The sequence below is a fragment of the Syzygium oleosum genome, unplaced genomic scaffold, assembly GCF_021117445.2.
Source record: "Syzygium oleosum isolate NSW1041296 unplaced genomic scaffold, Sole_v2.1 Sole_v2.33, whole genome shotgun sequence".
In the NCBI taxonomy this organism is placed as follows: Eukaryota; Viridiplantae; Streptophyta; class Magnoliopsida; order Myrtales; family Myrtaceae; genus Syzygium; species Syzygium oleosum.
Window position 1 is genome coordinate 363412 of NW_026607517.1, and position 16279 is coordinate 379690.

At 39.9% G+C, this 16279-nt stretch overlaps 2 protein-coding genes across 3 annotated transcripts; both read left to right on the forward strand.

The window, feature by feature from the left end:
• Positions 1-4138: 4138 nt before the first annotated feature.
• On the forward strand, positions 4139-11444 carry LOC115690344 (probable protein S-acyltransferase 23). 2 transcript variants are annotated; one of them, XM_056304826.1, is made up of 13 exons: positions 4139-4503; positions 4748-4888; positions 5311-5423; positions 6698-6777; positions 7611-7774; positions 8028-8097; positions 8255-8354; positions 8938-8995; positions 9432-9509; positions 9605-9703; positions 10090-10168; positions 10253-10401; positions 10948-11444. In XM_056304826.1, exons 1-13 carry the CDS (start codon positions 4255-4257, stop codon positions 11134-11136), a joined length of 1569 nt encoding a protein of 522 aa, XP_056160801.1. In that variant the 5' UTR covers positions 4139-4254; the 3' UTR covers positions 11137-11444. The 2 variants fall into 2 exon arrangements, with proteins under 2 accessions (XP_056160801.1, XP_030472533.2); XM_030616673.2 differs by having other exon boundaries at positions 4140-4503; positions 8028-8166.
• A 149-nt stretch (positions 11445-11593) lies between these two features.
• On the forward strand, positions 11594-15788 carry LOC115690325 (transcription factor bHLH25-like). Its single transcript, XM_030616647.2, has 5 exons — positions 11594-13241; positions 13483-13560; positions 13775-14317; positions 14530-14904; positions 15149-15788. Exons 2-5 carry the CDS (start codon positions 13525-13527, stop codon positions 15221-15223), a joined length of 1029 nt encoding a protein of 342 aa, XP_030472507.2. The 5' UTR covers positions 11594-13241; positions 13483-13524; the 3' UTR covers positions 15224-15788.
• Positions 15789-16279: the final 491 nt, after the last annotated feature.

A 16279-nucleotide genomic window follows, 5' to 3' on the forward strand; every position in this document is an offset into this window, starting at 1 on the left:
TTCACTCACTGGCACAGAAATCAACAACTTCCAAAAACAAATAGATTTTTTTTTCAATTTTATTATGTTATACATCCCTTTGTAATATTTAGCGGATGAGTTACAATTATGGTGGTTCAATTGGTAATCTTTGTCCTCGGTCCCTGCATCAACACTTCTCTTTCCCAGGCCAAGACCTTCCACTTCAAGGAACCGCCGTAGTTGCTGCTGTTGCGCTTCACCTTCTTGATCTCCACTCTGATCTTGTTCGCTAATCACAACTCGCCTCTTCTTCTTGCTCCTGATCCGATCCCGCACGCATTGCACAGATACTGCAAGACTAAATCACTTATCAAACACAAGCTGCGTCAAAATCAAAATAGACATCGAGCGCTGGACAGATCAGTTACCTTAGGTCCAGCTGGATTGCCTCGCCAGACATGCGTCTTGGAGGTCCCGCAAACCCGACGAAGTACGACAAACCCTAGCGATCGCAGAGAGACGGCCCCCGAGCGTCGAGATCGGGGACGAAGAAGAGATCGCACTATGAGATCTACTGAACCGAAGTAGGAAGAAGGAGCTCGAAGCAAATCAAACCCAAAATGAGGGATCGAGAGAGAGAGAGAAAGAGAGAGGTCTGTGATGATCTTGAGAAAGCTGAAAATGGAGCCGACAAGCGCGCACATAGCAAGAGAGAGAATGAGACTCTATTCAGAGAGAGGGGCAAAAATCCATGTGGATTGGATTTTTTAACAAATATGCTAACCCAGTTTATTTTTTTAATTATAAAAGCCACGTAATTATTTTGGCTGAAATTTCTCGCCGTTGGCACTTAAGTGATTATTTTTTCTCCGATTTGGCACTTAAGAGAGCCGACGAAAATTTTTTACACTAAAGTGAGCACCGTACATAATTTTTGACACTTTTGATGTCCTTTTGCCTTTAAATATATATATGTATATACAACATGCGTAATCTTTTTTCTTACACAATTCACATCTATTATAATTCACTTGGATATAGCTAGTCAACTTTTCAAACTAACAACAACTTATTCTCTAAAGATATGTCGCCTTGATATTTAATTTTGTCGATTGATTAATCCAACAGTTACGTGCAAACGAAGATGGAATGGCCTAGGCCCCACTCCTGCATTATCCAATTATAATCTATTAATTAAGTTATAAAGTAATAAATTTGTAGAGAAATATAACTAGGATGATCGTTTTAGTAGCTCCTCATCAGAAATTAAATTTACCATCCATTTCCATTCACAGATCTAAGGCTAATTTATACATAGTTTAAGCAAAGACAATGTAATAAATGTGAATTTACAACTAAATTATTATCATTACGTCATTATTACATCATTATTGTTATCATTGATTACCCATTGAGGAAAAAATAATAAGTTATTATTTGTTATTGACCATTTGATTTAAAAATATTGTGCTATAATTAATTAGACTTTATGAATAAAAACTATGATTACCTTAAGGTACTGATAGAGTTTAAGGAATATTATTAGTTTCAGCCTATTAGCTTACACAATTTAACTTTGAAAATAATTTTTATAATTATAGATATATCTAATTAATACAATAACAATTATGTTTGAATTACTACTACACACACAAATATTGTAATCATTTATAAATTGTATTAATTTTTCTTTTATAGAACTCATGGAATCGAATGAGCCAAGGACAAATCCTAATTTGATGTAAAATGAGTGGAAAGTGTAAAAAAAAAAACATTTGCAAGGAGAATAATTAATTCCTTGCAAATCATAGTCCTATGTGCCAACTTTAGTAGCAATTCTTAGGAAAGACATAATTATTATGTACTCACAAAAATATAGATTTGACGAACCAAACTTGGTAGATATTTTGGGAAAATTGTCCAAAAAGTTATAAACCTATTGCACTTTTACCAATTTAGTCTTAAACATTTAAATTTTGTTAATTGAGTCCTAAGCCTTTTCACTTTTTGCCAATTGAGTTTATCGAGCCAATTTTGGCCAGAAATCGGTGATGTGGACACTGGTCGTCCTACATGACACGACCGATGTGGACAATTTTTAATAATATTTTAATATTTTTCCGAACCTTTCATTGATTTTTTTTTTATTTTTTTTTCTTTTCTCTCTTTTCTTTTTTTTTTTTACTTGTGGTCGGGGAGGGTTGTTGGACCTCACCAGCGCCAGCAAGGGTCACGACGGCCTTGCCTATGGCCGCCAGATCTCAAGCTTGCAACTACTATGGCTACGAGTCGAGCTCGAGCAGCTATAGGCAACACAACCTTGCCGATTCGTAGCCACCGTGACCATGAACCTAGAGCTCAAGTTTGAGCGGCCATGGCAGCTACAAGCTCGAGATTTGGCAACCATGGCCGCGAGTCGAGCTCAAGCAACCATGGACGAGGTAGCCTCGCCAGTTTACGACCACCATGACCATGAATCCAGAGCTCGAGCTTGAGCGGACATGGCAACTGTAAGCTCGAGATCTAGCGACCAAGGGTGAGGGCGTTGCAACTCTTGCGAACCACAAGTAAAAAAGAAAAAGAAAAAGAAAAGAGGGAGGCAGCTGCAAGCTCGAGATCTGGCAGCAAGAGCTCCAGATCTAGCGGCCAAGGGTGAGGCCAAACTAGGGCATCACGACCCTCACGATCCACAAGTAAAAAAAAAAAAGAAAAGAAAAGAGGGAGGCAGCTACAAGTTCGAGATCTAGCAACCATGGCCATGAGTCGAGCTTAAGCAGCCATGGCAGCTGCAAGCTCGAGATTTAGAGGCCAAGGGCGAGGCAGCCTTGCCCGTGGCCTCGAAGCCAGGCGAGGGCGTTGCGAACCTCACAAAGTCACAAGTAAAAAAAGAAAAAAGAAAAGAGGGAGGCAGCTGTAAGTTCGAGATATGGCGGCCATAGCTCGAGCTCCAGCAACCGTGGCAACTGCAAGCTCAAGATCGGGAGGCCATGGGCGAGGTTGTCGCGACCCTCGCCAATGGCCGGCGAGGGCTCCGCTACCCTCGCCAGTGGCCGAGGAGGGTCGCCGAACCCTTGCCGCCCAAAAGTAAAAAAGAAAAAGATGGACAAGTGAAGAAAAGAAAAAAAGGAAAGAAAAAATAAATAAAATAAATAAAATTTTTGAAAAAATATTAAAATATTATTGAAATTGTCTACGTTAACGTTGGTCGTCGCTAACTATACCACATAGGACGTCTGGCGTCACGTTAGCGATTTTTGATCAAAATTAGTCGAATGAACTTAATTGGCAAAATTAAAAAGTTGATGATTGAATTGATAAAAGTGTAATAAATTTAGAACTTTTTGGATGAAAACCTGATTAAAAATCGAGGAATCCAATTCTTTTCCTTGGCATGAGGGGAACTTGAATATAAATATCTTTCTTCCCTAGATATTTCATTATTACTCGTGTGCCCTATTCTATTCTCGGAGGATAGTCATTCCATTCTTATCTTATTGAGCTTCGCAAGTTAAAGAGCGTGAATGAAAATCATTCTCTTCCCTGGCCCAATTTCTAGCTAGAAACAGAAAAATCTATTTCTATTCCATGAATGAGTTTTTGAGTAAAAAATAACATTTGATAATGCCACAAAATTTTTGTTCCCTGAATAGAATTTCATTTGTTAGGTTATTTTTAAATTTTTGTTCCCGGCGACGGTGACGGACGACCAGTCGGCGGCGAAGGACGGTCGGTGGTGGTGGGGGACGGCAGCGATGAGCGGCGAGGGCGAGCAATAGGAAGAGTTGTCATTTCTGTTTCTGTTCTAGAAATAAGAAAAGTAAAAATTACATACTTCTCATTTCTGTTCCAAACCTATTTTTAAGTTAAAAATTTATCCCGAAAAAAAATAAAAATAAATAAAGTTGCCTTATCAAACGGATTCTTATTCCAAAACTGCTCTCGAAAATAGAAAAATTAAAAAAATAGAGAAATCGAATGGTTATCGTTTGTGCCGTAGAGGCGTCGGATTCTATGGTCACGCGCAAAAGAGTTTTTGGACCGGATGTGAACCGAATCTGTGATTTTCTTTTGGCACCTTCAGAAAATGAATTGTGAATCCCAAAAGCCCATTTCAAAAACTCTGCTCATCTTCTTTTCTTAAACAAAAAATTAAGAAAAAAAAAGAGAGGTTTTAGGAAAGAAAAAGGAAGGACAGGTTCGGGTTTGACCCAGAAATCGAAGCGGAACAGAAATCCTGCGATCCCCCGTCTTCAGCCTTTGACGCGGCGATCGCATGCGGCGGCGACACTCGTCATGGCGTCGTCGGAGATCGAAGTCACCGAGTCCTCCGGAGGAGCGGCGGCGAACCCCCAAGACCCTCCCGACGAAGCGGCCGCCGCCGTCGACGTGTTCTCCGCCGCTGCCTACGGCGATCTGGAGAAATTGAGCAAGTTCGTGGAGCAGGACAGAGCCTCGCTCTCGGCTCCCGATGCCAATGGGTACTACGCCCTCCAGTGGGCCGCCCTCAACAACTTCGCCGACGTCGTCCAGTACATCATCGAGGTATTCGCTCTTCCGTCGCTCGCTTCTTCTTCTTCTTCTTCCTCCTCCTCCTTCGCCTGCGCGAAAGAGGTTTCGCGCCCCGATTGTGCGGTTCTCGCAACATGGTCCTGAATTCGGGTGTGTAAAGCCGCTGCTGGAAGCATGCGCTTCCTACTTGTTCCTGTCCTTAACGTACTGATTATTGCTGTTCTTCGCGTATGTCGGTGTCGGATGATGAATTTGTTTTGATAATTGGCGATTGAAGAACGGGGGTGATGTGAAGGCGACAGACAACGTGAAGCAGACTGCACTGCATTGGGCTGCTGTTCGCGGATCCGTCGCGGTTGCGGATGTGCTTTTGCAAAATGGGGCTTGGGTAGAGGCAGCTGATACAAATGGGTATCGGGTACTTATTCATTCTCTCATTTTGCTGTTGAGATGTAGTTATATTCAGTTACTTACTCGCCGTAATTAAAGGAATTATAGCATTGGCATACTTAATTGAGTTGAGAAACGAATTTGATAATTGTAGCATCGGCCTGCTAGGTTTTGAGTCAAGAAAGGATTTTGAGCTTTTCATGGGTGACTTTTATGCTGTACTGATGAAGAGCAATGTGCGATGCCGCTAGCTATAGTGGTCATTTCAATTTTTATGTAACTTTTTTCTGCCAAGGATCATGCAATTTCTTTTACTGAAGTCGTGATTTATTCTGTTTAACTATATGTTCTCCATTTGTTCAGTGAGAAGGGTTGTTCCTTTTCTTACTTCCTCTAGTGTTAATATTTTCTTTAATGACCATTCTTCATTTGCTAGTCTCTCCGCTGCAGGCAGTTCATGTTGCTGCCCAATATGGCCAGACGGCCTTCCTGAATCACATTGTTGCAAGGTATCATGCTGATTATGATGCACCAGATAACGATGGAAGAAGTCCTCTTCATTGGTATGTTAAAATTGCTCTGGATGTTAAGATGCATGAACGTCATGAAACTGCTTTCTGGAAAATAAGTGGACAAAGTTGGACGCACTCATTTCTTGACTTTAAAACTCCATTTTTATCAATGATGAGCTTATGCCATATGGTAAAAATTCCTTTGATGGAAAAAGGATCATTGTTATGCTCATCATTTCAAATGCTATTTCTACAGAGTTTCATGACATTAAAGGAGCAAATCATCTGCTTACTCTGCAATGCATGGTTGATGTGGTTGAGCTTTGTCAAATGTGATGTCTTATGTACATCATAGAAATATAAAATAGTAATTTCTCTCTACTCTCTCTACAATCTCTTTTGCTTTTGAATTTCTTAATGCTGGTTTTTTGGCCTATTACGATTTGAATGGTCAGGAGGTGTCAAGTTCTCCGTCCATAGTAATTTGTCTCTGGAATTTATCTTGATCGTTTTGTTTTCCTTTCCTATACGATTAACATCCTGACGTTGTCAAAATCATGGTGAAAGATTGAGAAAGCTGGATGAGGTGGCCATAGTTTGATAAGATGCTGTTATATAAATGAAAAGAATGGATAGTATGATCAGATGCTTTGGTGCCTGGCCTAATTTAATTGTAAGTTGTTTTAGCAGAGAAGACCTTTGCATGATTTTGAATTCTCTGCATTGAATTCAGAGTCTAAGCATGTTTGAGAAGACATTGATGCAAATCTGAAAGAAGCGTGAATAAATCATCATTAGTTTTTCAACAGAAACCTTGTTTATGGAGGTCGCAAGCTGAACTATCTCTAAACAGTACTGCTTGCTTGTCTGAATGAGTGATCTATGATGGCTATAGATGGTTCATGTTGAAGTTCCTTGTTGTAATGATGGATGATTGGGAAGGATTTAGTTTAAAATGATGTGAAAGATAATGCCTATCTCATTTCATATGACTTTAACCTGCAGCTCTCTTTCTGATCATTTCTGATAGTAATTAGTTTTTATGCCCTGCTCGAAGTTTTGTTATCTCTCTATCTGTGATAGAATTTGGGAATTCAACATCTTCTGATTTAGTTATCGTGTAATCAACTGGAAATTTTCTTGTAATGACAAAAAAACAGTATTATTGTTGTCGTCATCGTCATCGTTGTCATCATTATTATTATCATCATCTTGAACTTAACTAGAAACTTTCTTTTAATGATAACGGCATATTCATCCTTCTTTTTGTCCTACATTGTACTTTATGAATGGTCAGTGAATGCTTGTTCTTTTGCTTTGATCAGGGCTGCATACAAAGGATATGCTGACACAATCAGATTACTTCTTTTTAGAGATGCATCCCAGGGAAGACAAGATAAAGAAGGTGTAGTGAGTATATGCATGGCAATCTTTTCCAGATGTCAGGAGAACTTCTATATGTTACCTATTTACTCTTCGAAGTGGTTTATTGTGGGGACTTTTAGTTGTTCTAGCAGCGACTGGTCCAGAAAATGCTCCATTTTGGATTGTCTTTTCTCATGATGCATCTGGTTCCTGGCATGAAGTTTGTGGATGAGCCTGAATGGACCATACTGTTGGTAGTTGTGATAGATGGTTTGTGATCCATGATGAATTGCCTAGGCAATGGTATTTTAGGCTAATCAAGTCATTTCTAAATAATAATGAGATGAAAATATATTAGCTCAAACTTTGGTAATCCCCATACATACTATTAACTAAATAGATAAGTTTCTCACTGTTGTGAATGGCGAAGGCAAAACAATAGGCTGTGGTGCAGCAGCTTGGAGGAACTTAATAAAGGTTTAGCAGCTGGTCTTCACAAAATTTGACTGTGTGGACTAACTTGACCTTGTTTAACAGCTGGTCTTTACAAATTGTGGGGCAATATATGTTTCTTTGGTTTTCTTTGCCATTTTATGGTCTATTGCATGCAAATTATATGAACTTGTTGAGATTTCTTAGTTGCTATCTTACTTCTGTTTTGTTGGTCCTCATGATGAGATGGTTTATCAGTAGCTCAGATCCATGTATAAAACCCATGAGCACTTCTGTTGGATAACCTCTTAGAAGATGTTGTGATTTTGGCATGCTGTATTAGGTTTTGCACTTTATTCGATCAAAGCAAGTTTTTAATGCTAAGAATGGGAGCAGTCACTGTTTCTAATGTGGTACTTTTTTTGTATTGTGTGTTGTTAGGTTGTACCCCGTTGCACTGGGCCGCATTAAGAGGAAATGTTGAGGCATGCACAGTGCTTGTCCATGCAGGCACAAAGCAGGAGTTAAAGGTTAAAGATAATGCAGGAGTTACTCCAGCCCAACTTGCTTCAAATAAAGGTCACCGGGCTGTCGCTTATTTCCTTGTATGTATCTTCCTCACATCTTTGTGGCTAACTTTGAAGGAAATAACGTCTAGCCACTGTTGCTAATACGGGCTTTACTTATGCAATATTAAATTGTTTGATTTTGTATCTTTGATCTCTGTTGATCTGGAATCCACGCAATGGTAGTCCCTGAGACTTGCTTGTTGGAATAGTATTTTTCTCCAGAAAAGCTTGTTCTTTTGTTTACCACCACCCATGCAATCACTAACCACGTTTGTTTTCATTCATTCAGTCCAATGCGGAGCGGGCAATGAGCAATCATTGGACTGACAAAATTCGGAGTGGGAAGATTGGTGATAGTGGTTATGCTCCCATTTTGTTGTGCATTATAATCTTTTGTACTATACTCTTCATCAACTCAGTTCTTGCCGGTAAAAAGCTAATATAACAATTTACTTTTTGAAGATAATTATGCCCTCGTTTGCTTGTTATAAATCAATCCCTTGTTCATGTTACCAGCACCTGATCTCCCAAAGGTGACTGCGTCTGTTGGCCTTTGGGCGTGGACAGCTATCTCACTGGCAGTTGGTTCACTGATAATGGTCTTCAGGTGTTGGAGGTAGCTCCTTTTCAATGCCACACTTGATTTGAAGTTTGAACTGTCTTTTCTTTAGTAAATCTTTTGTTTATATATCTAAAGTGAACTTTGGTAGGAATTGGCACCTGTCTCTTGTTAATCTTTTTTGGCTGCATGAGATTATGCTGTTAGCTTCCTTGACTACTTGTTTTTTCCTCTCTCCTTAATGGGAAGTGTATGATTTCTATGAAAGAGAGCAAGCTCATGGGAGAAAAAACTTTTTTTATGTGCGAAAGGTGTAGATGCATTGCAGCTTTTGTTTGTATTCTGAATAAGAACATAATTTTAGATTCTGGTTTTCCATTTAAGTATCTTTTGACTATAGACAGCGGTTCATGGAGTCGATCTTCTTTGGTAAGATAGAATTGGACATTTTTTTTTACATAACTTACTCCCTTTTGATTCGATAATCGAAAGTTTAAAACTGAAAAGATCAGTCTAGAGTTTACATTCGTGGATAGGCTGTGTGCATAATGCCAGCAGTGAAATATTTAGAGTTTCATGATTGCCTTTGGAATGTTTATGTGGGTGTGAGCTTTTAATTGCTTATTGCCTGTGGATGCAGTAAAGACCCAGGCTATATAAAGACACCAAGGGAGCTGGGCAATCATCAGGATGCTGAGGTACGGAATGTCTCTTCAATAATGATTACTGATGTAATTTGTACTAATTTATTCTGAGCTTTGCAAAAGTAAGTGTATATATGTCAGTAATTTTCGGACAAAATGGTTGCATGGATTGAAATGGAAAGCTAGGAAGGAAAGAGGCATTTAAGCCAAACATCCCAACTTACATCCCAGCTTTCCTCAAATGATTCTAACTAGGATATCCTCATGTCACACAATAATGAGCGCAGTTGGTGACTCCGTAGAGCACTTTTCTTAGTAATGAAGCCGGGTGTCCTGGTTGAGATTATGAGGAACGTATGTGGCCCTGACATGTGAAAGGTCCAGAGATTTTGTTGCAAGACTTTTTTTTGGGCAACATATTACGTACTTTAGATTTTTCTATAGAGGAACTACCTTTGTCAGTGTTTTACAGTAATTTTTCATTTTGCAGGATCCTTTGCTGAGTATTGATGTTAACAACTCCTCTCTATGGACCGGAAAATGGTCTCAGCTTTGCCCAACTTGCAAGGTTTGCTTGATATGCCTTTGGGTTATTCCCTTGTTATCCTCATGAGTACGGATTTGTTCATGTGCATTCAACTTATTGTCATGGTTTTCCATCAGATTATTCGACCTGTCCGCTCAAAACACTGTCCTTCATGTAAGCACTGCATTGAACAGTTTGATCATCATTGCCCTTGGATATCTAACTGTGTTGGGAAGGTAAGAAGTCACTTTCTTGCTGGTTAGAATGAGAAAAGAAGCATAGAAAATTTTACCGTCAGTATGTTCATGGCTTCCTCTCACTATGTTGACATGACAAAGGAAAACAATAGATCTGAAAATGCTGTTTTGTTACAAGACCCTTCTGTAGTTTCACGGGATCTTTGTCCATGGTTGTTTCTTTAAGGCCTGAGCTTTTAATTGTCAAGGTTGAGTATCGTCTGAGTTCTGCTACTTGTTTTCTTCTTCTTTCTCCAAGAAATTACCATGTTTTAGCTCTCTCTTGCGTAAATGTTTCTGCACCAAATTAGAAATTGTTTGTTATTCTTTAAAGATATCTCTTGTTACTCTTTGTTTCACAACTAAAATTCACTTGCCTATTGCAGAAGAATAAATGGGATTTCTTTGTTATGATTTGTATGGCCACATCGACATCATTTCTTGGCGCTGCCATTGCAGTTCAAAGTATGTTCCACTCTTTGTCTCCCAATTTTTTCTTACGTTGCTATCAAGATTCATTATTGACTCATGAAAGTAAACTTTTGGCAGGGATATGGACCGCCACAGCCGCATTTCCAATGGGCAAGTCATGGATTCATTATGTCATGGTTCAACATCCTGGAATTGCTGTATTTTTGTTTCTCGACGGCATCATTCTGATTGCTGTTACAACTTTGACAACCGCACAGGCATCTCAGGTACTTGTCTAGATTCAGGCAGTCTGTAACCTATTTCTCATCCATAACAGTTGATTGAACAATGTCATTATAAGGTTTTAACTGGAACAGATAGTTCATTTCTTTGACACGGTGTTATTTTAGTTTTGGTTGATCTTTGGCCGTCTAATGCATGTTTGATCTATGTGCATTACTTCATAAGTTAGTTGGTAGAAGATAACGGGAAGCCGGACCCTCTTCCGAACTAGTTACACTGCAAAACAGAATCCAACATAATTTGTTGATGCAAATGACGTATGAAATCCTTATCACAATAATTGGCCTATATATATATGCATATGATATTATTATTTTTTTGGTCAAAGCATATGATATTATCTAAATGTATGTGTGCTTGCGTCATTCCTTTTTGCATTATACTTAAATGATTGTTCTTATGATATCTGCTCATCAGATGCACCCTTCTCTTTCCTTTACTCACTCGATCAACTTCCTTTGTGCTGCATTCTGTCTGTTACTTCCTCGAGAATGTAACAAGCGATTTTCCAACTTTCATCTTTGATGCAGATAGCCCGGAATGTCACCACCAATGAGCTAGCCAATGCCATCCGGTACGGGTACCTTCGTGGCCCAGATGGGCGTTTCCATAATCCCTACAACCATGGGTGCCGGAAAAACTGTGCTGATTTTCTTATACACGGATATACTGATGACAATGAGATTGCATGGCCTTCATTACCACAAGTTCACAGTTAGCACCATTCGGGGAGGATTTGTCAGTTAATGCGTGATTAGTACAGAGTTCCCTGAGTCCCCTAATTATCTATATCAGCTGATACCCAGATGTGACGACAGTTCTCTACGATTCAGTTTGTGTGTATCTATTTGAATAGTTGCAGGAAGTTCATTCCATGGTCCACAGTTCATATCCCTATACCGTAAAGGGTGTCCCTTCACTAACACCTCAGACGTATATAGTTGATCCCCCAGTTGCTGTACATGTAAACATGAATTTGATTAATTTGGGATGGTAGAGAAGTCACCGGAGTTTTCAGATTGGGCAACTGAATTTTAAAATTTCTAGCAGTGTATCTTCTGCTATCCGCATAAAATTATATCTGCACGTTCTGTTACGTCTGTCTTGTTTTAGGGTAAAGAATCAGGAGTAGAGGACAGAGGTTTAGTTTTCCCCCAACCTGCAAATTGGCTGGAACTACGAAATCCTTGATCTGACTGTCTATGGCCAGTGGCGTCCTCTGTTCTGGGCTTTCTCACAGGTAGGTGAGTTTGTTTTTCAGATCAGGCACATTAGCAAAGCTAATAAGTGGTTTTGAGAAGCAGCAAAAATGAAAACCACATGTTTCATGTATATAAACATGACCCTGATCTGATTTTAGTGGTATCAATGTAGACCAGAATTCTGTCATGGTCAAATTGTACCCGATACCGGGATTTCGCATCATTTGAATGATAAAAATTTTGATGTCTCATCATTCTATGACAAATATTAGAGCTAGAAACAGGACGGATTTGGGACGGCTGATCTCCTGCAATGTTCATCCCATTATCTTTTGTTATTGCCCACATCCAGCGGGGATTTTAACATGAGATCGCAAACTCGGTTCGCCGAATCGGGTATTCGCCACATCTAATGATTTTGGTGATTATATTCGAGAATTACATCTTTCTTTCTTAAAAGTTTTGTCAACTTGATCCTTCTCGGGATTTGTCCCGAAGTAATTGAACTGCCCCAGCCTTTGATTGGTCGTCGTACTCGTCCTTGTGTACGTGCAAAACCACACTCACTGAAAAACTTTGATTGAACGAAGGAACCACATGGCGGGTACTTTGAGTCCGTGACAACAAGGACAACCCCCTCCCCCAAATAATTGGTGTATGAGATCTGCCGTAGCTTAATGTAGTGAAATATACTCGAGGAGGATCTTTGACGATGAATAAATTAAAAGCATATCGTCCCGATCTCAAGAAAGCTTGACCATCATATAGCACAAGCTGGCAAGCTTGGGTCAGATAGAGATAAAAGAACAAGAAGCTCTTAAAGCTTCAGTAATTGTCCGTCTCTTGATCCTCCGATCGCTTTCCCAACCGTTTCTTGGCCCTGGTCAGCAATGCGAAGAAAAAAAGATGGGATTTTTCAGACTGTCAGGCCGGCCATTGCCTACCCAAGAATTTCTTGATTGGTTGTACGGCCACGGGAGACATCGGGTTCTAGAAAAACCCAAGAGCTGTCTGGGGACACGTCGTCCTTTCATTGGATGGAGGGAGGCTAAAAAAGTCAAAAGGAGCCTTTTTGTGATTATGGGGTCTGCCCCTGTTCACATGAGCACAAACTGTTTGATGATTGGCCTGTATGAGACCTCCAATTATGTAGTGGGTTGGGTTGGCTGGCTGGCTCACTAGGGAGCTTCCCTTGTTTCTTATTGGCTTTTGAACGCATGTGTGAGGTGGCCTTGAGGGTGATCTCGGGGGGACCGCATTAGTGTGCGACCTGCTTGTGAAAAGTATAAAGCTTGAACGAGATTTCAGCGGCTAGTTGGTGCTCCTTAACTTTTGCTGGGGCTGGTGATGGTCGTGCTTAAAAAAGTCTAACTAAGCAACAAAAGTGGCTTGTCCCTGAAAGTAACGTTGTCAGCAAAAGCGACCCACTAGTATAGAATATGGGCTTTTCTCGATTATTTTATGAGAAGCATCAATGTCAAATGCAGGAGGCGTTTTCACATCAGCAACTCAACCGTATGTGAGGGGTATTGTGTTGGGTAAGAGCTATAAGATTGAATAAGCACAAGGTCTTCTTCTGTAAAGAAGGGAGCGAAAGGGGTAACTTTGGTCACCATCTAAGGGTGAGGAATTCTGGTCATATTCTTAGAGTTCTGCAACTTAGCTGAATTCTTGATTGTTTAGCCAATTAAGTTGATTACTCTTCTGCTTTCTGCTTGCAATCACAATCGCAAAAGTTCAATAGATTGTCCACATTTATATGTTTCGGCATGCTTTTCGGGAGACGCATAAGTTTAAATGCAGCATTTTCTCCAATATATGTGTCCTCAAGATCAAGTGACATGTTTGCTTAATTGATCGTAGGATTCTCCAACTTGCTCTTTCAATCTGAAAGAAGCTTCTTCGATGGAAATAACTACCATGAGAGGACTCCCGCATATGGTAAGTTTTTTTATTGATCTTCTCTTAGCCAATTTTTTTTTATCGTGAGGGTTCTTTCAAGGGATTGGGAAAATCTGACTAACCGCCAGGACAAGTTCAACTTGGGTTAGATTTGAGATTAGACGAGATATCAATGCGCAACTCCTGGATTTGTGATGACTACAATACAAGTAATATGTATGCAAATAAAATAAATTCCACGTTGAATGCACAGGGAATGGAGGATTCCGGCTTCATCAATCCTTGGCAAATGCATTCATTTGATGAGCTTAACACACTTCCGCTAGCAGCTGCACTGGGTGAACATATGCAAGGATTTTTCCCTCAACCGAACATCAATTCGAAAGCTTCTGTGGATGCTTCTAACTCCGTGATCAACAGGCCAGTAAAACAGCTCAAAACAAATAGCTGGAATTCATGCAGAGTTGATCCTGTGTCAACTCCTCAATCGTTCGCTCCCTCCAATGTTCTTTCTTTCGTAGCTTCCAACTTCACAAATCAAAGTAGTGCTGTGAAACCAAAAAAGGAGGCAATCGGTTCTGAGAGCACTGGAAACGTCTCTGCTGATATGCTTTTTCCTCAGGGTTCATTTGGGAACCAGAATTGTGTACTTAAGGCTTGTCATGGGGGTAAAGGGGTGAATACAAACAATAGGCTATCTCAGACACAAGATCACATCATGGCAGAGAGAAAACGGCGAGAAAAGCTCAGTCAACGGTTTATCGCCTTGTCTGCCCTTGTCCCTGGACTTAAGAAGGTCGGAAATGTTTTTTCTTGGAATGATTTTTCCTTGACATAATCCAATATTATCATATGGAAAGTCTCTTTAGTGGAATTTTTCTGAGCAATACACGTTAAAATTAATGGAGCAGTTGGACAGTTGGTGTTTTGGTTGCAATATGTTTTGCTTCTCCTCCCTCTTCAATTAAATCATCTCATGTTTACCCTGCTTTGCCCTGTCATTAACAGATGGACAAGGCTTCTGTTCTTGGTGATGCAATTAAGTACTTGAAGCAACTCCAAGAAAGAGTCAAGATACTTGAGGAGCAGACTCGAAAGAGAAGCATGGAGTCAGTAGTCTTTGTGAAAAAATCTCAGGTATTTGACGATGGCATGAATTCTTCTACAGATGAGAATTTATCTAGTGGCCCTTGTGATGAGCTGCTACCAGAAGTCGAAGCAAGAATTTGCGACAACGATGTCCTCATAAAAGTTCACTGTGAGAAAAGTAAGAGAGTTCTGGAAAAGATACTTGGTGAAGTTGAGAAACTCCATTTGACCATCGTTAATAGCAGTTTCATGACTTTTGGGACATCTGCTGTTGATATAACGATTCTTGCTCAGGTAGCTACTTTCCTTCCATCAGCTTTCGGTCTTAGATTTAATATTATCAGATTACACAGTACTTCGTAATGGGAAGTGTCTATTTGGGAAGAATATTCTGTAGTTATCTTAAGTGCATCAAATGAATCAGATATTCCTTCTTTAGTCCATGAATTAGGCAAGTCACAAATGTAGTTTCAGCTCATGAGTGTTGCCAGTTTAATCGTACTGCAAAGTAATCCTTCATCTCCCGTAACTATTGCAGATGGATCCTGAATTCTGCATGCCTGTGAAGGATCTCGTAAAAAATCTGCGCACAGCTTTGAAGTCATTCATGTGACAGAAAAATAACTCCTTGCTTCTGTTCACATACGGAATAACCGCCATTTCTGTTCACTTGCTGTGTTTGGGAGCTTTAAGGACAAGGAAGAGTCCTTCAAACCATCTCGATATCGTTTATATTAATCTGTTTACAAGGCCTGTGATGCTCCATGCTCCAAGACCATTTACCATCAACGCTTTGCTTGCCGTGAGATTCATTTTGCAGGAGGGTTCTCCATCTGATTTTTGCGTGGTCAATCTGTTGATCATGTTCATGGCCATCCTGTTCAAGATTGTTCTTCTCATGGCTCTTCAAGGTTTTTTAGTGGGAGGTTGATAGTTCAACCAAACTGTTGTTTCTCTCCTTACAATATGAAGAGACTGGTTTTTTAAGAGTGTGGAGCTTGTGGCCTTTGTTCCTGTACTTGGTTCCGTCAGTGTTTTAGAGGCATCTTTACATGTTGATAAGCCTCTTTTCCTTGTAAGAGTCTGTTTCAAGGTAGTGAAAATAAATAGATGCCTTGTTGTATTTCCATGGTATTGTCTGGTCTACTAAATATGAAATTCTTGTCAACAGTTGTCCAGTCGGTTCTCCTACGGTGCACCGCATCTTCCTGAAGGTCCCTTAATTATGGGGTAAATTGAAAGGAAAATCAACAATCTCCTAACGTTTTGTTGCATATAATTTCTAAAATTCGGTACGAGGAGAAACTCTGGCTTACCGTATCAAAGTGACAGCAAAAGCATTGGGTTCATGTGGAATTTACAGGGATGTTTAATCGCTTTCGCTTAGAACAGAAAGAGGATTTACTGTTTAACTGTCTGCAGTTACTTATGACACTAATACTGTGGTAACTCTGTAGTCAAAACTAAGTTCAGTATGGGGGTTGATGTCAATTAGGTGGGGTGTAGGATTGTAGCCAGTGCTACCCTTAATTATTTTAGTGATTTGGTAGATGTACATTGACTTAGAGAACTTGACAGATACAATACGAGTCTGGTCCCAGAATACAGGAGTTCAGCTCTACAGAAGCCAATCAAACCAAGAACACCTGCAAAAACTTATTGCAATCAT

Excerpts from the sequence above, each read along its gene's own strand:
- LOC115690344 (XM_030616673.2), top strand. The coding sequence starts at position 4,255 with ATGGCGTCGTCGGAGATCGAAGTCACCGAGTCCTCCGGAGGAGCGGCG. Across the intron at positions 8,167-8,254 it reads CATCAACTCAGTTCTTGCCG|CACCTGATCTCCCAAAGGTG; the intron begins GTAAAAAGCTAA and ends TCATGTTACCAG. Across the intron at positions 10,402-10,947 it reads CAACCGCACAGGCATCTCAG|ATAGCCCGGAATGTCACCAC; the intron begins GTACTTGTCTAG and ends TCTTTGATGCAG.
- LOC115690325 (XM_030616647.2), top strand. The coding sequence starts at position 13,525 with ATGGAAATAACTACCATGAGAGGACTCCCGCATATG. Across the intron at positions 14,318-14,529 it reads TTGTCCCTGGACTTAAGAAG|ATGGACAAGGCTTCTGTTCT; the intron begins GTCGGAAATGTT and ends TGTCATTAACAG. Across the intron at positions 14,905-15,148 it reads ATATAACGATTCTTGCTCAG|ATGGATCCTGAATTCTGCAT; the intron begins GTAGCTACTTTC and ends TAACTATTGCAG.